At 36.2% G+C, this 24,333-nt stretch overlaps 1 protein-coding gene across 5 annotated transcripts in view; it reads right to left on the minus strand.

Moving 5' to 3' along the window:
* The window catches only part of SSBP2 (single stranded DNA binding protein 2), a 302,711-nt gene that overhangs the window by 83,027 nt on the left and 195,351 nt on the right, over nt 1-24,333 (minus strand). For 3 of the 5 annotated variants that reach the window (XM_049866967.1, XM_049866943.1, XM_049866952.1), the window contains exon 5: nt 12,710-12,799. The exons of the other annotated variants lie outside the window; for them this stretch is intronic. In XM_049866967.1, coding sequence (XP_049722924.1) covers nt 12,710-12,799 — 90 coding nt within the window. The remainder of the gene's footprint in view (nt 1-12,709; nt 12,800-24,333) is intronic. 5 annotated transcript variants of the gene reach the window in all.

Here is a 24,333-nt window from a genome sequence, read left to right on the forward strand (position 1 = left end):
ATCAGCTGCAGATCAGACTGCTGTGACGAACTGGTGGATTTTCAGAAATAGATCACCAGGTCTTTCTTCCTACTCCATCTTTGTCTGGAATTTCTGCTGAAACCTGTTCCGCATCATAGCAACACGCAAGCCTCTACTGGTAGGCAGTTCGTGGCTGCGCATGGGGTACCTTAGCTGGGAATCAAAACCAGGTCTCCTACATGAAGTATGAAAATATTATTGAGGATTTATAATTTAGGATAAGACAACAAGCTGAGTCAATTAAAATAGAAGCTAAAACGTAAAAAAGTAATTTTTGAAAACCGCTCTTGAAAAAGAAAGAAAAAGTTTCTAACTAATCGTTAAAGAATACAAAAGTATTCTTCCCGTTTTCACACTGCTATGTAAACTTGGTCTGGATGAGAGTGCCGGGAGACAGATACTCTAATTTACTTAAATGTACCACTGCAAAAAACACGCCTCTTAGTTCTCACACTTCTGATATCTTGATATGCTAGCAAGGCTTTTACAGGGTAAACTGTAGTCCTCTCAAATTTGCATGCAGACATAACAGATGTTAATGAAACTAGCTCGTGCTCACAGACTTCTGATATAAGTAGCAGATTATACATACTTTTACTATCCTTAGAAATGAAATGATATGCTCGTATTTGTTTGCTTGCTTCCCTACAAACATGGAGTCTATATTTAGGCTACTCAATTCACATCTGAACTGTATAAGATCATCCTTCTACAGAGGAGATTTTTACAGAAATTATTAAGAAGTTTATCTTGCAATTGAAGTTTAGTAATTTGACTAAGCTACAAAGTATAAACATAAACAAGATGAGAGCATACAGATTATACTAAACCAAAACCAAACCCACTGCCATCGAGTTGATTCTGACTCATAGTGACCCCACAGGACAGAGCAGAACTGCTGCATAGGGTTTCCAAGGCTGTAATCTTGACGGAAACAGACTGCCACATCTTCCTCCTGTGAAGTGCCTGGTGAATTTGAACTGCCAGCCTTTTGGTTAGCAGCTGAGCACTTAACCACTGTGCCACCAGGGCTCCTTCATGGCTTTTACCAACTGAAGATATTTCTGCATCCCCTTTTTAAAATATGCATTGTGAAAGATATGTGTATTAAATAAATACATGTACACAATAAAACCGATAAGGCAAATCAAGTGGAAAAATATTTACTAATGTCAAAATATTTACAATGTCAAAATATAAAAAGGACAGAAAACAGGTAGCATTCACATTTCTAGTCATTGTAAGTAATTAATTCTATTTTATGCTTTCTTAATGCACAGAGGGTATCCGATTGCTCTAGTCCCTGAAATTATATCTTATATATAAGATTATGATTGCTGGGGAGAATGGGTGATACCTGGCACTAGTCTATGTCTATGTTCTCCCCGCCCACAGGTGCTGGCCGAGCTGCCAACACCTCACTCCCAGCAAAACTTCTCTGACCAACCCCCCTTCTCCATCTAGCTGCTACTGCCTCATTTCTCTTTCCCTTTATAACTCCTTTAAAAAGACGACCATATCCATTGCTACCCATTTCTCTCTCCCCAGTTTACCGTACCATCCCCTTTTACGAGGCTTCCATCCCCACCACTGGACTGAAATCGGCTTTATCAAGGCCACCAATGATCATCTAGTTGTTAAATCCAATGGTCAGCTCCTAGTCCTTGAGTAACTTCAGCTGTAGCAGCATCTGACACAGCTGATCATTCTCCTCCTTGAAACATTTTCTTCATTTGGCTTCCAGGATACCACATTGTCTGGTTTTCTTCCTATCTCATTCCTCTTTATTGGTTCCTTCTGGTCTTCTTCACTTTTTAACATCAGAGTGCCTCAAGATCTGTCTTTGTACAGCTTCTTGTCTCTATGCTCACCATTTTGGTGATGTTATCTAGGCCCATAACTTTAAATACTATCCATATGCTAATGATTCCCAAAGTTATATGTCTAGCCTGGGCCTCACCCCTAAAACTGCATACTCTGACATCTTGCTCCCTATTCAGTATCTCTTGAATAAGTAATAGCCATCTAGACCTTAACAGGTTCAAAACTGAGCTTCTGATATCCTCCTCATGCCTCCTCTTGAAATTTTACTTACCCCAGTAATTGCCAATTCATTCTTCCAGTCAATAGGCTACAAGTCATGTAGTCCTTGACTTGTCTTTTTCCTCTCATAACTTATATACAAATATGTTGGCTCTAGCTTCAAAGTACATCTACAATCCAACCACTTCTCACCACTGCTACCACCTCAATCCAGGCCATAATAAATTCTTGCCAAAACTTTAGCAACAGCATCCAAACTGGTCTCCTTGTTTCCACTCTTCCCTCCTACAGACTATTCTCAACACAGTGGCCAGAAAAGACCTTGTTAAAACCCTCCAGAGTAAAACCCAAAGTTCTTACAAGGACTTACAAGGCTCTACTTGATCTGAACTTCTATTATCTGTGACTTCATGTCTAATTATTCTTCCCACTTCAGCTACACAGAACTTTTTGTTGTCCCTTGAAAAATTCAGTCATGATTTGAACTCAGGGTCTCTGTACTTGTTTGCCTCTCAACCTAGAACTTTCTTCCTCTAGCTACATGAATGGCTTGTTCCCTCACTTCCTTCAGATCTTTACCCAAATGACATCAGTCCTTCCCTGGCTGCCCTATCCAAAACTTCCCACCACCACCTATCTTTCTCTTGTTTCATTTTTATTCCTAACCCTTATCACATGTACCATATGGCATATTTTAAAATAATTTTTATTTTGTTTACGGGCTGTCTTCTTTAGTAGACTCTAAGTGCTACGAAGGCAAGGATTTCTATTTATTTTGTTCAATTCCGTAACCCTAGCATAACCCAGTGCCGTTCAGTCAATTCCGACTCCAATAGGGTGTAACAAATATTTGTTGCTGAATGCTGTGAACAATCTTCGGCAGTGGTTCTCAAGCTTTGATTTGTAAGACTCGCCTGTGAAAACAAAATAAAAACCCCAGAAAAACACAAAGGATTTTCAGCTTTTTTTTCACCCCTCCTAGTGTTTTTTTTTTTTAGTGTATTCTGATATACTAGCAGTGGGGTAACTCCCAGTATTCTCGTATCAGCAGTCCACAGGACACAGTTGGAGAAATATTATTCTTAGTCCTTTATCCTTTTGAATCTCTTAAAAACTATCTAGTGGTGACCATGTTCATATAGAACAGGAGCTCGGCCGCCACTTGTTTCTATAAATAGCGTTTTACTGGAGTGAAGCCACGCTCATTAGCTTGTGTATTGTCTATGGCTGCTACCACACCTCAAAGGCAGAGTTAAGTAGCTGTTAGAGAGATGTGTGGCTTACAAAACCAAAATATTCACTACCTGGCTCTTCACAGAATAAGTTTGTCCACACCTGATATAGAATATAAGACTCATGATTCCTGAACATCGCCTAGTGATAAGGTGTGCATAAAATATGAAGACATACTAATGCATACTTAACACAAACCATTCCATCTATATAAGGAATTTATAACAAATCTAATAACCCCTTCCTTATCTTTAATGTCCTAAAAAATGGTGACCATTTTTGTTTCTGTTACTAATATTAAGTAAAAAACTAAAATCAAATTATAAATGGCCTTTGCATATTTGCAATTTGTTATATATAAATTCATTTTTTCCCCAACTGGGCTTTAATCAAAACTGTAGCACTCTAGGAAGAATTTTCAATAGTAGGAAATTTAAAGAATAATTGCATTTTCAAAATATCTGAAAAATAACTAAGCTCTTTTTAAAAAATAGAACAGTTTATTGTTTCATACTACATATCTTGACACCTTTAGCTTGCATGAGCAGAATGAAAGCAAAAGAAAAACCAAATAGTGGTCCAGGATGGCCAAACTAACTTTTTCCTAAATACTAATTTTGACAAAAAAAAAAAAAGTAGGGTTTCTAACAGGAAGCTATTTCATTCTATTCTAATTGGAAAACTCAAGACTCAGAACACCTAACATTCCCTTCTCTGCTCTCTGTCCATCTAGTCACTGCTATAATGTCTTTAGTTGTTTGAAATTGCAATTTTAAAAAATGCTTATTTTAGTTACTCAAGCTGAGCAGTTTTAATTTGTTTTAATAGTTGAGGCCAGAAAAACTATTACCACAACTGCAGGATAGCATTATCAAAGCCAGCAGCTGTCAGGCATCTTTATTTTTTTAGGCCGCTTTTATCTTTATACTAGTTCTATTTTTCTATGTTTAGAGTTTCTGTTCTTTAAAGATTCAAAATTACATTTTTAAGAAAATTAAACCTCACTTTTTATTTCTTGAAGTTTGATAAATAAGCAGTCCCTACCACCCCCACCATCCAAACCCTGGCATATTTAATTCTGAGATAAGCTACTTTTAATGTCTGACTTTTTAAACTATATTTATGAATACCATCAGATGTTATAGTTCAGTAAGTCAATTCTATTTGAGATTTCCAGAACCCTACTTATTCAAACTAAGACAGAATATAATAACTAATCTTTTGGTTCATTACCTAAGATCAAAGATGGTATCTACAACTTCCGGGGGCGGCAAAGGGATTTTCTCCTGGTGTCCAGTGCTTCCTAAAACTAATTTCTGAAACAGCCACGCTCAGGAAAGGTAGGAAGAAAGGCAAACCATTGAGAGGGAAGACCATGCAAAGATTAACAACAGAGGGAATCTAACAGGTATGTGCAGTATGAATAAAGCTGGTGCTACCGATAATGCAGTGGCTGGATCCCGAAAGCACAGGACTAGGAATAGCAGAGCAGATGAATATATTCAGGGACTAACAAAACGCCAAACTAAACCAAAGCCGTTGCCGTTGAGTCATGCTGACTCATAAAAAAATAGCTATCTTAAAAATGTAGGTATTATTTCCAGGAATAAGTCAGATACATATTTAACATTTAATCAAGAGCTTTTAGAAGCATTTCTTTTAGATTTTCTTTTAAGTTTCAAGTGTTAGATTAAAGAATTATTTTCCCCATCTTCGATTCATTTTGTTTGATCCTTTTTTCTTCTAAAATATCAAGAATACTGCATTACCCTGAGCTTTGTTTTTATCCTTGGTTGCTTTATGAATGTTATTTATATCGCACCTTTTTAGTCAATAACACCATGAAGAAAAGGTGAAATTTCTATTTTCTTTCTTCTTTTTGCGTTATTATTATGTCAAAGCATTAGGTCAGCTTGCCACAGGGCAGTCTTGCTAAAAATAGCATCTTTTGGAAACTGCGCCCTGAACAAGTGGCTATATCTGCAAGCCACCACTAGATGGCAGAGCAGTTTTACTATTGCTAACGTTATGCCTGAGAACAAAATGTGACTTAGAAACCTGCAGCAATGAATTTTCTACCATGCCAGAGTTCTGATCAATTTAGATATTAAAATATAATGACCATCTTGGTCTGAAATGAAATTATTTAGTAAACTTTATCTTCGACAAATATTTATAATCTCATTCATGTCAAAATCCTAAATTTATAATCCAACATCAACATATTATTAGTTTGCAGTGATTTCAGTTAAGAAAACTAAAGATCCAGTGACTCCAGTGACTAGGATACAATAAACGTATCAAGATAAAAATCAAAACAAAAAATGGTACCTGGTAAAAATGAATAAAGAGCTATCCAGTGTTCAAAATTAGATATATACAAGCATATCCCACATTAGTTATAAACTCAGATATTATCTATATCAGCACCTATTAAAAGATTGTTTTTATATAAAATATAAAAATCTGTTCAGTTATTAAAAAAATATATTAGGGTGATAAATATATATATAGTTTCCTTAAACGTTTTCTTGTGGTAAAGAGAAGGGAATAAAAATAAAGCACTTTGATCCCCCTCAAAAATTTTTCTGACTGAAGTAAGAAAAGTCTTTTTCTTTAATGTTGTATAAGTTACAGGAAATTCACAAGGAAAGCTTTGCTGTTACTTACTCCATAAAATTAGAGAGTTCTGTAAAAGAGTTAATAGTCTAATTTTTTTAAATACAAAAGGGTTAAGTGCTTTCCCTTTGTTTTAATTTATACCTTTTACTAAACTATTTTCATCATTGTACATAAGTGAAAAGAAATCGAATTGGTCTAAGGAACCCTGCTGCCTATTCCAATAAACTTGCAGGAATCAAAGCCCCTTGCCTGTTGTTTTGTATAAATGCTATGAAAGTGAATAAATGGCAGACCAATGCTTTGAATGCATAATTCAGATTTCTAAGCATACAATGAAACTTTTGAGTTAAGACTCTAGCCTGGGACGGGAGAGTCAGGGTGCAGACTGAGTTCTGGGTGTCTACACTGTGTGCTCATGCCATACCACAAGGCTGCTTTTTCTTCCACTGAAATTGTCAAGTTCAATTCTCTAGTTCCATCAGTTGCTGCTTCTCCTGTCTTTCCTCTGACTCCAGCAACAAGACTTAACAATTTAAAAAAGCTGCTCTAAAGTCATTCACCAGTTTCATGGTAGGTGTCAACTTTGAGAATTTACAGGGTTTCTTAAACAAATTCCTGGTTCAATAAAAGACTCCCCGTAAAAGAAATACATGTGTCTTATTTTCAATGGCTTTCATTTTACTAAATTGATACCTCCTTTTACATATCTAATTCTTCCCATTGATTCTACTTCATTGGTCTACTTGACAACAGAGGCACTCCCATTTCACTAAAAACTTCAAAGTTTAATTATAAACAATGTTAATATCTGCCATAAACAGAAGGCTAGTCATCTAAAGACTGCCTTTCAGGATGGACTTATTAAATGTATGGGGTATGATCATAAGTATTTGTTTTAGAGTTTAAGTTAATTGCTATTTTTCAAATGCAGTTGTTATGAACTCGCAAATTCAGTTTGTATAAATGCCACTTGGAAATGAAGTCTATACTTATAATGGAAAAGAAGAGGCATGTTCTGCAATGTAAACAGGCATAAAGGCAGTGTGTTTATTTAGCAGAAGTGTTTCTATGTACTTGTTATAGTATGATCACATAGTGAATAGAGCTCAAAACTACTTAAGCTGTTCCTTGATGTACTAATTACATGGTATTTTTCTTTCTTTTCATTTATCCATTAAGTTCTAATAGGTGCAATCTTTTCTTGGTCTAGTTCCATTCACACTCACTAAAAATTTTGCATTTCCTCACTTATAACTGGGGTTAAAAATAATCTCATGTTCTACCCAGAGGCCAAAGGCAATTGGAGTTAACTACCCTTTAGAATTTAGAAGCTGCAACCAAGTTGAAACACTGGACAAACTGTTTAGCACTCCTCTGATTAAGTCTTTTCAAATCAGATATTCTCTGATATCCTAGTCTTTGGCTTCTGGGAAAACCTGAGTCTACCCCAGACAGTCTTTTGGATTTCCCTACCCATTTTGAGAAACAATGGCCAGCTCTTTTCCAGTTGCTTCTGATCTTTTTTGCCTCATTCTGAACTAATAGTTAGGATTGTGCGTGATCTTGGACATTTCAGTTTATGAACTCTGAAATGTTACCCCATCCTAGCTTCTTCAGATTCGGATCATTCTTGAAGGTCAATACCTCTTTGGAACTCAGTTAGAAATTGGTGTTTGAACTTGAATTATGATTATCTGCTACAGATTCTACTCACAGAAAATGGCTACTCTTCATTAACAACATGCATTGTTGCCAGAGTCACACTGAAGTGCAGGTAGTCCCTGACTTATGATGGGCTTCCGTTCTGACAGCTACTCCACCGTAAGTTGCTTCTGACATAAGTTGGATACCTCGTTTTTTTTTTTTTAAGTTTTCATTATTATTGCCTTTTATTATCAGTATCTTTATAAATCCAATCTTTGGGGGTTTAAAATATTACATGTGAGAATGATAACATCGGCAAATTACATGCTGCAACACTGTATACAGTACATATTACTATGAGAACACTGTATGTAGTACATTTTACTAACAATAATACATACCAAAAAAATAACAAAAACGAAAACAAAAAACAGCCTTAAGTGCAGTTCGTTACAACTCAAATACATGGTAAGTCAGGGACTACCTTTATAACCAAACTGCTCCAAGACACCAATGCCAATATTTAGGAAACACTTGATTAGCCTTATCCCAACACTGTATGTACATTTAAGCCTGTTGAATACAGGAAAGAAGTATTTGGGGTTAGTTGGAATAGTCTGTATAAAGAGGAAAGACTTATGTATCAAACTCAAATGTATCTAAAACTTTTCTACTTCCTGTCTTCCCTTTCTCAGATTAAAAAACAAGAACAAAAAACCAGTTGCCTTGCCATCAAGTCAATTCCGACACATAGCAACTGTATATGACAGAGTAGGACTGTCCCGTAGGGTTTCCATGGAGCAGCTGGTGGATTCAAACTGCCAACCTTTTCTGGTTAGTGGCCAAGCTCTTAACCACTGTACCACTAGGGCTCCCTTACTCAGATAATGACATCAAAATTATCCAGTAGGAAACTCAGAATCATTCTTGTTTCTTCCAACTCTTTCTCTTCTATTCCTAATTTGGCTAATCAGCTAAGAAACATAACTATGTTATGTTTCAGCCATCAGACATAACTATGAACTGCTTGTTCCTTTCCAATCCTACCACCACGGCTCTTGAATAGGTTCAGAAAGTCTCTTCCTTGGGCTACTGCAATAGCCAATCAACTGTTACCCCTGCATCTGGTCTCTTTAGTGGCGTCTGTTCCCCTTGTTCATCATTTAAATGTTAGTGTTTTCTGGAGTTCTGCTTTACACCTTCTTACCTTCTCATTCTCTACTTCCTCCCTGAACAATTAGTCTAACCCTGTGGATTCAACTCATGGCCCTCCAATTTTTATTTCTACCCTAAAATCTCTAGGCTTCAAATCTGTAGGTTCATCTGCCGATAGGATATCCCCAATTCCAGGTCCCAGAAGAAACACCACTTAACCACCTCAAACCTAGTCATTTTGTGGTCCTCATTTCAGAAAATAATAGCTCCATCTGCCCAGATTACAGCTCCAAACCAGGGTATTATCCTTGATTTATTTCATTCTCATCCCCTACATTTATTTTTATCACTCAAATCTGTTCATATCGCTCCATACCTACCGCCACTACCTTAGTTCAGGCCATCATTAAATCTCACCTGGATTATCCTAACAGACTCCGAAGTAGTTTCCCCACCCCTAGACTTGCTCCTCTGCAATTCCTGGTGATAGTTGGGGTGATTTTTCTAAAAATGGACATATGAACGTGCCACTCTCCTACTTAAAATCCTTTAATAGCTATTACTGCCCTTAAGATCAAATGCAAACTCTTAACTAACCTACAAAGCCCCTTAAGCTCCCTCTTGAGCACCATCACCAGCCACTCTCCCTTTCAGTAATTAAACTTCAGTTCTGCTGAAATACTTGATCTTTCCTTGCCTGTCGCGGTCTTTGTACATGTTCCCCCCCTACTCCTGGAACGGGAGTCCTGGTGGCGCAGTGGTTAAGAGCTGAGATGAGCTATGGCTACTAACCAAAAAGTCTGCAGTTTGAATCCACCAGTTGGTCCTTTGGGAACCCTATGGGATGGTTCTACTCCATCCTACAGGGTCACTGTGAGTCGGACCAGAAGATGACTCTATGGCAATGGGTATTCCTGAATGTTCTCCCCCCACCCCTGCTCTCTGCCTCCTTTGCCTAACTCTCAGCTTTTGATGTCCATTAGGATTTTATTTACTACTTTGGCACTACTGCCCTGACTATGCCCCTCTCAAGACTGGGTTTAGTGGCTTTCTGGTTTGCTCCAAGAGCACATTGTATTTACTCACTGAATACAGCCATTTCTCTATATACTCTAACTGCCTCCTCTCTTTCATTCACAACACCGTAGTTTTTTGAGGGCAAGAAGTTTTTACACAGTTGTATCCAAGATGCCTAATGAAGGCTGAATCCACTGTACAGCATGGATTCAGGTCACTGCTCTTCTTAAATATACATGGTGGCTAGCACATGCCTACTGAATAAAGTTTCGATTTCTTTACACAGCATATAAGGCTCTTTTCAATATGCTAGAGCTTATCTTTCCAATTTTATTTCCAGGAACTCCTGCCTCCCATTCCCCCTATCCTCTATCCATATTACTCTCAACAACTCTAGCACCATTTATCCATGTTGATGCCTCTACAATTTTGTTTATACTGTTCTTACTTTCTGGAATGTCACTCCTCTGCTTGTTTGCCTGGACAACTTTTTCCAAAGAAGACTCAATGGCTCTCTCCTCTAATCATCACAAAACTTTACACTTTATTCTCTTATTGCACATATCTCACTGTATTAAAGTTATTTGTTTTTATTCCTGCCTCACTGGCTAGATAATGATGTTCAAGAAGGTTACAAAGTATATCTACTGATCTCTGATGCCTACCACAATGCCTGGTATCTAGTACTACTCTAATATTTATCACGGTGGGATAATTAAAAACAAAGTTAACTCTGTTTCAACTACTCTTACCAAGATATTGAGACAGAAGACAAGTAAGAGGAAAATGGTTCATTCTACAAAATGTAAAAACGAAAATACATGGATTTGTACATCTTTGATGAACCCTAGGATAAAAGAATTTGGGTTCCTCCCCACCCCATCCCTTCTTTTTAAAAGTACCACAGAGAGCTTCTACTAATTCTCATGCAGATAAACTCTTCTGATTTACTCCCTATTCCAATCCATCCTTGCAAGAAAAATAAGAGCATGAGGGAAAAATAAAACGGGCTGGAAATATTTCATTAGTAATGATCAACTATGAACTTCAACTGGTAAATTCAATGGCAGAAGTCCAGACTGCCTTGATTTGAATGCGAGCCCTGTGACTTTCTAACTTTGTGCAAATCGCTAATCTATCATTTGTTAATCATTGTACAGATAAAGAAACCTCAAGACTTAAAATCTGTTCCTAGATTATAAGAGTACTAAAAAAAAAAAAAAACACACCAAACCCATTGCTGTCAAGCTGATTCCGACTCATTGCGAACCTATAGGACAGAGTAGAACTGTTCCACATGATTTCCAGGGAGCGGCTGGTGGATTTGAACCGCAACCTTTAGTTAACAGCAGAGCTCTTAATCACTATGCCACCAGGGCTCCAAATTATAAGAAAGGATCCCCAAAACTGAATATGAATTCTAAAGAAACTTTTGCATATTCTAGACCAGTTGGGTATTAAATATATAGTAGCTGAGCAAATAAGCATGTCCTAAAGGACTTTATGGAAACTCTGATGGTGTACTGGTTAAGTGCTAGGGCTGCTAACCAAAAGGTTGGCAGTTCAAATCCACCAGGCACTCCTTGGAAACACTGTGGGGCAGTTCTACTCTGTTCTGTAGGGTCGCTATGAGTCAGAATTGACTTGATGGCAATGGGTTTGGTTTTGGTAAAGGACTTTATGGAAACCCTGGTGGTGTAGTGCTTAAGTGCTACAGCTGCTAAACAAAAGGTCGGCGGTTCAAATCCACCAGGCCCACTATGGGGCAGTTCTACTCTGTCCTATACGGTTGCTACGAATCAGAATCAACTCGACAGCAATGGGTGTGGTTTTTGGTTTAAAGGACTTTATATTTCAGAGTTGGTACTAGGTTCTAACTAAGACCTTTTTTGTTATATTTTAGAAAATTACTTCTAATTTTATTTCTTCATCTTCATGTGTATTAGTACACTGATCTAGCCTTCAATAATGTTTTTGTTGTTGTTAGGTGCTGTTGAGTCGGTTCTGACTCATAGCGACCCTGTGCACAACATAATGAAACACTGCCCAGTCCTGTGCCATCTCTTCAATAAGGTATGGTTTAATTAATAAACAATTATCAAGGGCTTTGAAAAAACAAAAACACTAATGTGATGAAGTAGCTTATATAATTCATTAATGATACAGCATATTATATTAATTCCTGTAATGTTTTACCACTCTAGTTCTTAACATCTAGGTTCTTAATTTTCTCAAAGCTTGCATAAAATGATGTATTAAAAAAATAAACTTCAAAATCTGTGTTGGTTTTGGTTAGGAAATTGGCAGATTTAAGATGTGAAAAAAAAAAGATGTGGGTGCTATAAAATTAAGACGTTATATTGTAATTCTAATAAATACTGTTATCTTCCTTGCTAAAATAAATGATCATTTTGAAATTTTAAAATACTAACATATATATCTGACAAATGGATCTAAAAACAGTATTGTATAATATTAATAAAAAAATTTCAACATAAAAGCCACAAAGATGATTCTCAAAAATATTTTTATATAGCCTACAATTTTTGGTAAATGAATAGATTATGATTTAGCTCCATTTTGAAAGTACAGCCAAATCTTGATTATCTTTAGTCTGGAAGCTATGGATAGCTTGAATAATTAAAATCCACATACCTTTCCTGAACCTTATCTCTAGCCTCTTCTCTCACTAAATCTTTACCACTATTAACTTAATGGTCTAGTTTGCATTTCAACCTTCTTTCATAATTAAGCAATGAAATGGCAAAATAAATTACATAAATATGTTTTTTAAAAAAAGGAAGCAAGAGCTAATCTATACACTAGATAATCAGTCTCTGAATAATCAAGAGTTGGCTGCACAGTAGTATGTTTATCTCACGAATTAAAATAAGCTTATCCTTCATATCTCTAAATAAAATCAAACAAGGAGTTCCTACGCCTTAACATTCCCAGGCAGAGTTTCTCTGAGTACCTGAAAGAACCCTGGTGGTACAGGACCTACTGGCATGCCATCTCCTGGGGGAATGTTTCCTAGCACTGGGCTGGGAGCTGCTGCAGCACTCTGCAAGAATAAAGGAGAAACAAACCTGTATCATTACAGGGAAGGCACAAAACCAAAGACTGATGATAATAGATTGTAGGAAGGGACTTTTTTGGTTCCCGGGAACAAATCCTTGTGATGTTCTTCACTCCAGGGGTAAAGTGAGATCCAAAAGTCAGCTTAGTATATAACCGGTTAAGTCAGTTGATTTAAACAGATCTTTTTAAAAAAAAATTTGTAGTCACATAAGTTTAATAAAATGGTAGGTATGAGTGATGTATATACTTATATATACATATGCTAACAGCAACATAACAAATGATAAAGGTTTAAGTAAATGCTTTATTTTAAGGCACAGGTGCATGAAATGACAACATCAGTTAACAGAAATATGTAAACAATAGGGTAATAAGTACGAAGATGGTGATTGTAGGAGTTAGAAAAAAATAACTTTTTTAAGCTTATGATTTTTTAATGTCATAAAAAGGTGCAATTAATTTTCTGCCTACAGGTGGCAACACTTACATTAGCTATTCTCTGATAAGCTAAAATTGGTAGCCAAAGTTTAGCTTCTAGGGTGGTGCCAAAACCCAAAACCAAGCCCAGTGCCGTCAAGTCGATTCTGACTCATAGCAACCCTATAGGACAGAGTAGAACTGCCCCACAGAGTTTCCAAGGACCGCCTGGCGAATTCGAACTGCCGACCCTTTGGTTAGCAGCCGTAGCACTTAACCACTACACCACCAAGTAGCTAGGAATTGAGTAAGAAAAAGGAATTCCTTTTGGAGAGATTAGTTTCATATAAAAAATTTTGGAAAAAGTCAGATTGAAAATTCAAAGTCTACTTTCAATTGCAAAGTATTTTACGGAATCCTAGGGCTTCATGAATTAGGAGTATGAAAAACCTTGGGATAGAATCACTGTTATCAAATCAGGGTTACAGCCTTAATACCCAAGACAGGGCAGTTACACATATAACTATTCCACAACCACGGATTTCATCTCTCAGCGCGGTCCGACGGATTACAAATATTAAGTAAGAATAGCCAGGATGGGACCAAAAATATGCTGAAGACAGATGACCATGAAGCCAATACTTCTGTTATGAAAAGAACTCAAAACAAATATTAGATCTAGAGTATCTGTTGTATTGTCCTCACTATATGTGGCAGTATATTCATTCATGCATTAATATTTCATTAGGAGAATGATGTAATATCTAGTGTATTTTAGCATATATTTTGTGGTATGGAAATTGGTAAAAATACTAAACATGTTTATTCTATAGTACTGGCAGTTATTAATACCAAAGGCCAATGATTTTAATATTTCCTGAAAGGGAGTCTAGATTTAAATGTGGTTATCTGAAATGCTGTTTACTTATGAATGCTAAAATTTTTAACTTATTTTAAATCTCTGATAAAGCATATGAGTATAAAAGGAGAAATAGTATTTTAGATATTAATATATTCTTTTAAGTAAAAACATGCGATTTCATTCAACGTGCATTAGTTGAATACCTACCATTTGCTCAATACTGTTTAATTTAGCTTTATACATCAACATCCATGTTTTTAAACAGGAAAGGCAAATTGCTTTTTTTCAGTTTTCATTAACTTCTGTAAAATTTTAAACCGCGATATTATAGTGTGAGGCCAAATTACCACCAATCACTTGTCCTCTTTTAGTTTAAATATTATTACAGGAGGCCTGGTTGTGCAGTGGTTAAGTGCTTGGCTGCTAACCCAAAGGTTGGTAGTTCAAACTCACCAGCCATTCCATGGGAGAAAGATGTGGCAGCCTGCTTTCGTAAATATTTACAGCCTTGGAAACCCGACAGGGCAGTTCTACTCCATCCTACAGGGTCACTATAAGTCGGAATCAACTTGACAGCAATGGGCTTTATGTATGATTACCTGTTGCCGTCGAGTCAGTTCCCACTCATAGTGACCCTATAGGACAGAGTAGAGCTGCCCCACAGAGAATCCACCAGGAGCGCCTGGTGGATTCAAACTGCCAAGCTTTTGGTTAGCAGCCATAGCACTTAGCCACTATGCCACCAGGGTTTCCACTATATATTACCACAACCTGTCAACTACTGATGTATAGAATTTGTTGTTAGTACTAAAAGTTAGACGCAGGATGTCACTATTGTTCTAACTAATTGTTGTATAAAACACTTTTGCAATTAAAAAAAGATGTATGTATAAAAGAAACACATTTGTAAAACATACTGACCTATACTTTTACAGAAATTATACTCTAACATGGGGTTTTTTTTAATGAATGTTTACAACAAATATGGGTTTTTTGGTTTTTTTTTTATTGAATGTTTACAACAAATATGGGTTTTTTGGTTTTTTTTTTATTGAATGTTTACAATAAATATATGTAACATACATATGTAAAACAACAAAATGGTATTCTCTTAATCATTTCAACTTCTTAGTGTAGTTTAGGGGCTGTGGTGGTGCAGTAGTTAAGAGCTCTGCTGCTGACCAAAAGGTTGGCAGTTCAAATTCACTAGCCGCTACTTGGAAGCCCTATGGGGCGATTCTACTCTGTCTGATAGTGTTCCTATGAGTTGGAATCAACTCGACGGTAATGAGTTGTGTTAGTGTAGTTTAAAGATACTATTTCTCCCTTAATTCTAGTTGTCTAAAAACTACACAAAGGATGCTCATAACTGATCCAAAGGGGGAAAATGTTTGTTTACGTCTAAAGTAAAACTCAACAGGTAAAGATTCTGGGCTATCATTTGCTCCTTTATTTTTCTTTCCTTTCTAGGGGGACTACATTGTTTTAAAGGAACCCTGGTGACACAGTGATTAAGTGCTCAGCTGCTAACCAAAAGGTTGGTGGTTCGAACCCACAAGCCTCTCTGAAGGAGAAAGATGAAGCAGTCTGCTTCCGTGAAGATTACAGCCTGGAAACCCTATGGTGCAGTTTTACTCTGTCCTATAGGGTCCCTATAGGATCACAACAGTCCTTCCTGATAATGTGTCCAAAGTAACTGAGCCAAAGTGTCACCATCCTCATATCTAGGGAGCATTCTAGTTGTGTTTCTTCTAAGGCTGAGGCATCTTTTCAATGATTACTGTGTAATCTGCACTTCTTAGCGTATCTCAGAACAAGAAATGAGGCAGTCTATCTCTTTTTAAAGTTTGCCTAGTGACACGGTATATTAAAGATCTTCTTGGGAGAAATACTATAACTCAGTTTCCAAGAAAGACATAGAACAAGAAATATTTAAAAGGAATCATTGGTGGGAAACAAAACTAAGACTAAATATGTTGATATTTCACTTGTTCAAAGGAAAAAAAAGGCCAAACGAAAACAATAACGCTATCGATTTGGTGATGAAGGACATGTGGTAAAGGGTGAATGTTCACTAAACCCATTTTTTTTTTCTTCTTGAGCACATGGCCAGACTACATTTCCCACCCACTCCTCTTTGTGTTAGGTGAGGTCACGTGATTCTTGTTGGTGTTAGGTGCTGTTGATTCGGTTCTGACTCATAGCAACCCTATGCACAACAGAACGAAATATTGCCGGGTCCTGTGGCATCATCACAATCGTTGCTATGTTTCAGCCCATTGTTGCTGCCACTGTGTCAATCCATCCTGTCAAGGGTCTTCCTCTTTTTTTGCTGACCCTCTACCTTGCTAAGCATGATGTCCTTCTCCATGGACTGGTCCCTCCTGATAACATGTCCTAAGTACGTGAGATGAAGTCTTGCCATCCTCACTTCCAAGGAGCACTCTGGCTGTATTTCTTCCAAGAAAGACTAGTTCCTTCTTCTGGCAGTCCATGGTATATTCAATATTCTTTGCCAACACCATATTCAAAGGCATTAATTCTTCTTCAGTCTTCCTTATTCATTGCCCAGCTTTCCCAAGCATATGAGGTGATAGAAAACACTGGTCCAGTTGTGAGGATTTTTTTTTTTTTAATTTTTATGTTGAGGTGTAATCCATACTGAAGCCTACAGTCTTTGATCTTCATCAGTAAGTGCTTCAAGTCCTCTTCACTTTCAGCAAGCGAGATGGTATGTATCATCTGCATATCACAGTTTGTTAGTGAGTCTCCCTCCAATTCTGATGCTGTGTTTATTTATATAGTCCGACTTCTCAGGTTATTTGCCCAGCATGTAACTGAGTTATGGCAAATACAATGTGGGTGGAAGTGATACATGAAGATTTCAAGTCTGGCCCATAAAACCACCCACGCAGTCCCCTATACATGCTCTATTATTCTCTACCTACTGGCTGAACGTAGATGAGAATAAGGCTCAAGAACACAAAGTAGAGCTCTCATCTCTTCCACCCATTATCACTTGCCCATATTTAGGACTGCTAGATTTAGCAAATAAACATACAGGACACCTAGTTAAATTTGAATTTCAGATGCACAAAAAATAAATTTTTTAGTATAAGTATTCCTCACTAAATATTTTTTGTTGTTAGTTGCCATCAGCTGCCTCTGACTCATGGCAGCCCCATACACAATAGAATGAAACATTGCCTGATCCTGTGCCGTCTTCAGGATCATTGGTATACTTGAGTCCATTGTTGCAGCCACTGTGAATTGTGAGTGACTTCAGACCTATCTTCCAGCACTGTATCGGATAAACTCCTGTTGTGATACACAGGGTTTTCATTGGATAATTCTCAGAAGTAGATCACCAGGCCATTCTTCCTACTCTGTCTTAGTGTGGAAGAGCCAATGAAAACCTGTCCACCATAGTGATCTTTGAAATACTGCTGGTATAGCTTTCAGCATCATAGTAACACATAAGCCACCACAGTATGACAAACTGATAGACAGGTGGTAGATGAAATATCTAGGATGTATTTATATGTTCATGCAATATTTAGGATATATAAAACTAAGAATAACTAATCATTTATCTGAAATTCAAATTTAACTGGGCATCCTGTATTTTATCCGGCAATTCTACTTATATTGGACTGTTACATAAGCAACAAATAAACTTTTATTGTATTAGGTCACTGAGATTTGGGATAGTTTTATAATCACTTGCCTATCTTCACTAACACAAAAAGCAAAAAATATTATTTTAAAGAAGAATAACAGAAATAGTAGTAATGATACTAACGATAGTTACAGAAATAATTAGGTTTGTGAATAAAGTTTGAAAATATCACCACATAGTTTTTTGCAGCTAAGCTGATAAAGAACCAAGTACCTCTGACTCTTAGAAGCAGTATATGGAACAACAGATTCATGGTATTAATTTATGATACTTATTGAGTACATATTAGGTGTGATGTACTCTGGGATATATAACAACGAGTAAGACACATTTTGTGCTCTCAGGGGCACAGCAGGGCAGCTTAGACAAGTGTTAAAATAACCCTTGCATAATGTAAAAAGCAATACATGCCAAATACAGAGAGAAAATGGTGTTAATGAAAAATCTTTAATTTTGACACCATAAAAGGTGTTACAGAAATGACAGGAAGAGAAAAACTTACTTGTAAGAAGACAGAAAGAGTATTTTATTTTTAATTTCTTTGTCATGGTGCTATGCTCCCAGAATCTAGTGCCCACTCCATTCTTGATAAGCTAAAAAAAAAAAAACAAACGAAATTCCCTTCCCTTCTTTTTTCCTTTAACAGTTTAGAGACAATGTTTAAATACAAGCCTGGTTGATCTTATTAAAAACAGGAACAACGGCTATCATTTACTGGGCCCCTACTAGGTGCTAGGAATTGTATTGAGTGCTTTATGTAATCTACTTTAATCATTACAATAGCCTCAAAAAGGTATTATCTTTCCCACTTTACAAATAAGAAAGCTATAGAACAAATATGTTATGCAACAGAATAACAGACTGGCTCATAAAATAAACAGTATCACCCTTGAGTATCGTGCTCCCTTAAAAAAAATCATCTATATGAGACCAAATTGTCAACTTTTACCCTACCTAAAGCAAAGGTGAGAAAGTCAGGGGCAGGGAAGCTAGATTAATGGAACTATAACAACCAGAATGGAAATAGTTAGAATGTTGAAGCAATGTGGAAAATGTAACCAATGCCCCTGAACAATATATGCAGAAATTGTTAAATGGGAACCTCATTTGTTGTGTAAATGTTCACCAAAAACTCAATAAAATATTTTTTAAAAAATAGTGAGGAAAGTAGAAAAGAAGAAAGATGAAGGAAGGACGGAAAGAAGAGCCTAGCAAATCCTAAGGAAGGGAGAGAATCTGAGTTCTAGAACTATCACATTACATTATTCACAAGCTCTATTTTCAATAACAGAAAAAAAATTCACAAGATACACAGAGAAACAGGGAAGGCTGGCCCATTCTAAGGAACAAAACAAATAAACAGAAACCATCCCTGAGGAAGACTGGGCATTGGACCTACTATATACAGATTTTAAAACAGCTGTTTTATATATGCTCAAGAACTAAAGGAAAATATAGGTAAAAACTAAAGGAAATCAAGAAAAGAATGCATGAACAAAATGAGAATATTAACAAAGATATAACAATTATAAAAAGAAACCAAACAAATTCTGGAATAGGATGGTACAATAACTGGAATTAAAAATTTATAGAGGGGTTCAACAGTATATTTGAGCTGGCAGAAAAAAGAATTAGCAAAGTTAAACATGGGACAATTGAGATGATCTAGTCTGAGAAACAGGAAGAATAAAAATGAACAGAGAATAAGAGGCCCATGAGGCACCACTAAGCAGACCAATATATACACTATAGGCCTTCCAGAAGGAGAGAAGAAATGGAATGGGGAAGGAAGATATTTGAAGAAATATTGGCTGAAAACTTTCCAAATTTGACAAAAGGTATGAATTTGCATATACAAGAAGCTCGAAGACATTCAAATAGAATAAACCCAAGGAGATCCTATGCCAAGACACATTATAATTAAACCATCAAAAAAATGGAGAAAAGAATTTTGAAAAAAGCAATAGAAGAGTGAACCATCTAATGTACAAGGGAAGCCCAATGAGACTAAGTGTTGATTTCTCCTAAGAAACCATGGAGGCCAGAAGAAAGAGGAATGATATATTCAAAATACTAAAAGAAAAATACCTGTCATTTAAGAATCCAGTACCCAGCAAAACTGTACTTCAAAAATGAGGATGAAATTTAAGGCATTTCCAGGTAATCAAAAGCTGAGGGACCTGGTTACTACCAAACCTGCCCTAAAAAAAATTGTAAAGGGAGTCATCCAATTTGAAGCGAGGACACTAAATAGTAACTTGTAACTGTATGGAGAAATAAAGACGTTTGGTAAAGGTAATTTCAAGGCAAATATAATGACCAGTTTTGATGTATTTTTAGTTTGTAACTGTATTTGTTATGTCTTACATGATATAAAAGACAAAAGTATAAATAATAATTACAAATATGTGATTCTGGGCACATAATGTATAAAGATGTAATTTGTGACATCAGCAACATAAAGAGGGAGGGAGAAGTGGTATAGAAAGTTTTGTATGTTATGAAGTTGGTATCAATGTAAACTAGGTTGTTATAAGTGGCACAAATGGTTAAGCACTGGACTACAAACCGAAAGGTTGGAGGTTCAAGTTCACCCAGAGGAGCCACGGAAGTAAGGCCTGGCAATCTGCTTCTGAAAGGTCACAGCCTTGAAAGACCTATGGCGTAGTTCTACCCTGAACATATGAGGTTACCATGAATCACAATCGACTCAGTGGCAACTAACAACAGCAATAACAAATGTAATCTGCAATGGTAACCACTAAAAAATTCCTTAAAAATGTATGCAAAAGGAAATGAGAATCAAAATGATTCAACACAAAAAAATCAACAAACAAAATAAGGCAGTTTTCAAGGAAATAAGGGACAATAAAGTTATAAGACACAGAAAACAAACAGCAAAGTGGCAAAAGTGAATACTTTATCAGTAATTACATGCTAATGGTTAAACTTTCCAATCAAAATGCACGGATTGGCAGAATAGATAAGAAAATATAACCCAACTATATGTTGCACACAAGAGACTCATTTAAAATCAAAAGACACAAATAGCTTCAAAGTGAAAGGATGGAAAAAAAAAAATTCCATGCAAATTGAAACCGAAAGAGAGCTGATGTGGCTATATTAATATTAGGCAAAATAGACTAACAGCCATGGATTGGAAGATTTAACATTGTTAAAATGGTGATATTCCTCAAATTGATCTGCAAATTCAATACAATGCTTACCAAAATCCCAGCTTTTTGTTTTGTTTTTTTTTAATTGGCAAGATGATCCTAAAATTCATATGGAAGACAAGGGTCCCCATATAGCCAAAACAGTTTTGAAAAAAAATTATAAAGTAGGAGGGCTCACACTTTCCAATTTCAAAACATATTACAAAGCTACAGTAATCAAAATATGTGGTTTAGACATATAGAAGAATGAAATAGAATTGACAGTCCAGCAACAAACCCATATATCTATGGCCAATTAATTTTTAATAAGAGTGAAAAATCCATTCAATGGGGAAAAAATAATCTCTTCAATAAATGGTGGGGGCCAAACTGGATCTCCACATGCAAAACAAACTTGGATCCATACCTCATACCATATAAAAATGAGTTAAAAATGGATCAATAAGCTAAATATAAGAACTAAAACCATAAAACTCTTAGAAGAAAACATAGGGGTGAAGCTTCAGCACCTTTTTTTAGGCAATGGATTCTTAGCTATGACACCCAAAGCATGAGCAGCAATAGAAAAACATAGATAAAATGGACTTCATTAAAATTAAAAACCTTAGTGCATCAAGTGGCATTACCAGGGAAGTGAAAAGACAACCTAGAGGGTAGGAGAAAATATTTAGAAACCATAAATCAGATAAAGGTTTACTATCCAAAATATATAAATTATTATTAAAACTCAAAGACTAAGAATCCAAATAAAAAATGGGGTAAGGATATAAGTAGACATTTCTCTAAAGATAAACAAATGGCCAACCAACATATGAAAAGATGCTTAACATCATTAGTTATTAGGGAAATGCAAATCACAACCATAATGAGATACCTGCAGTTGCTGCAGAGAACAGTTTAGTGGTTCCTCAAAAAGTTAAACACAGAATTACCATGTTGTTGTTGTTCTTAGGTGCTGTCAAGTTGGTTCTGACTCATAGCCACCCCACACATAACAGAAAAACATTGCCCGGTCCTGCGCCATCCTCACAATAGTTGCTATCACGACTCAGCAATTCCACACCTAAGTATATATCCAAAAAGAACTGAAAACAGGGACTCATACTTGTACCCAAAGGTCCATAGCAGAATTATTCACAATAGCCAAAAGGTAGAAACAATGGAAGTGCCTATCAATAGATGAATGGATAAATAAAATGTGGTATATACATACTATGGAGTATTACTCACATGTAAGGAGAAATTAAATTCTGATACATGGCACCACATGGATGAACTGTGACATTAGGCTAAGTGAAATATACAAAAGGACAAATATTTTATGATGCCACTGATATGAAATACCTAAATAGGTAAATCCATCAAGACAAAAGAAGATTAGTGGTTACCAGGGCAACAGGGAGGTGGGAATGGGAAGTTTAAAATAAAGCATGACACATCCATAGAAAAGAAAAAAATAAACAAATTGCCCCAAATCACAGATCTTTCAAATCCATTGTCTCTTCCTAAAAAAAAAAAAAAAAAAAAGGTTCAAATGTTTCAACTCACATCTAACTACCTACCTACTAAAAATATTTGTGATCTCTCTCACATTTCTTTTCCAGTTAAAGTCATTTGGGATTAGGAAAAAGTTGGGCACAGATTTATTTTGTTTTGCAGTATGAAGCTAATAACATTAGCATTAAGATAACTTCTTGAGTGTGTGAAGATTTGTGTTAACGCTTACACAGAGAGATCCATAAGCAAACGAGACTTTTAAAAGTTGACTTAGCACCAAGTTACCAAATTCACATGATAGAATGAGGTTCATACGGAATAAATACATAAAGTCAGGTTCACTTAGAATAAATATCTATATTTAAAATGCAACCAAAAAACCCCAAAACAAAACAAAACAAATCCACTGCCGTCAAGTTGATTCCAACTCATAGAGACCCTATAGGACAGAGTAGAACTGCCCCAGAGAGTTTCCAAGGAGTGCCTGGTGGATTCAAATTGCTGACCTTTTGGTTAGCAGCTGTAGCTCTTAACCACTATGCCACCAGGGTTTCCTTAAAAAGCAAAGTAACCAAATATTTAATTAGAATCAGACATTGTATAAAGAAGCCTGAGATTGACACAGTCAAACAAAATAAAACAGATTCATAAAAAATAATGTAAAAATGTTCAGAAAGAAGAGTGGAACAGTAATATAGCTTTGAATAAAGTGTTTACTCTTTTATTAACCTGTGATTCAAAGAGTGATAGGCTTTTAGTAACTATGAAGAGCATGGAAATGCCAAATATGTTCAGGATTTATCAGCTCTTCTTTATTCATTTTGCACAGCAATGTATAAAACACAGCATGCAATATTATCTCTTCACCTGAAGAGTCAACATTAAAAATAGGTCACAGCTTTTGAGGGAGGAGACAAACTGCCAGAAAGAGAACTACAAGCACAGTAGGGAGTCAAGAAATGATGACGATAATGAGACTGCACAAGTGCTGAGAATCAGGCAAGGAGGCATGAATTCTCATTCCAGGCCTATCACCCATTGCTATGTGGCTTTCTCAGTGATTTGGTTTTTAACAGTAATGCTGAGTTTACACCCTCACAAATGTATTGTGAGGTCAAAGAGAGCCATGATGAAATAGCATTTAATACATATTCCTTAAGTCATGAGTCTAGTCTCTGTAGCTACCTTCTGTTTTTATTTTCTCTATGACAACCTGAATATTTACATAAATCACAAAGTCTAATTAGAGGTGAATTATAAAAATATGAGAATCTTTTTTTTTTTTTTTTTAAAGGCTTATTTTAGAGGGAAAAGGGGAGGAGAGGAGAGGTTTCTAAAATATTGGTTGTACTTTTCCCTTGCTCTAAACAAAACCAAACCTGTTCCCGTCAAGTCAATTCTGGCTCATAGTGATCCCACAGGACAGAGCAGAACTGCCCTATAAGGCTTCCTAGGCTGTAATATTTACTGGACCCGGTCACCAGGTCTTTTCTCCCACAGGGTGGCTGGTGGGTTCAAACCACTGACCCTTCCATTTAGCAGTTGAGTGCTTTAACCACTGTGTCACCAGGGCTCCCTATTTAACAGCAGTTGTATGAAAATGCAGAAAAAAATTATAACTAGAGCAACTCTCCTTTATGGCTCAATTACTTAGAAATTCGATAACAGCAATAACATCATCAAAAATATACATATTGCTTCATGTATTTATATATCAATGAAGTAGTATCATCAGGGAAGCAAAGGGTAGAAATAAGACAATGACAGGGTCTTGCTCTTTTAGCAGAACATTTAACATTTTATTTATTTTTGTGTAAGTGAACTAAATGTTTGTATAGTTAGCTTTCTTCCCCCCCTTCCATTTTTTCTTCTCTTCTTTCTCTCCC

Source organism: Elephas maximus, chromosome 2 (genome assembly GCF_024166365.1).
Source record: "Elephas maximus indicus isolate mEleMax1 chromosome 2, mEleMax1 primary haplotype, whole genome shotgun sequence".
NCBI classification, from domain to species: domain Eukaryota; kingdom Metazoa; phylum Chordata; class Mammalia; order Proboscidea; family Elephantidae; genus Elephas; species Elephas maximus.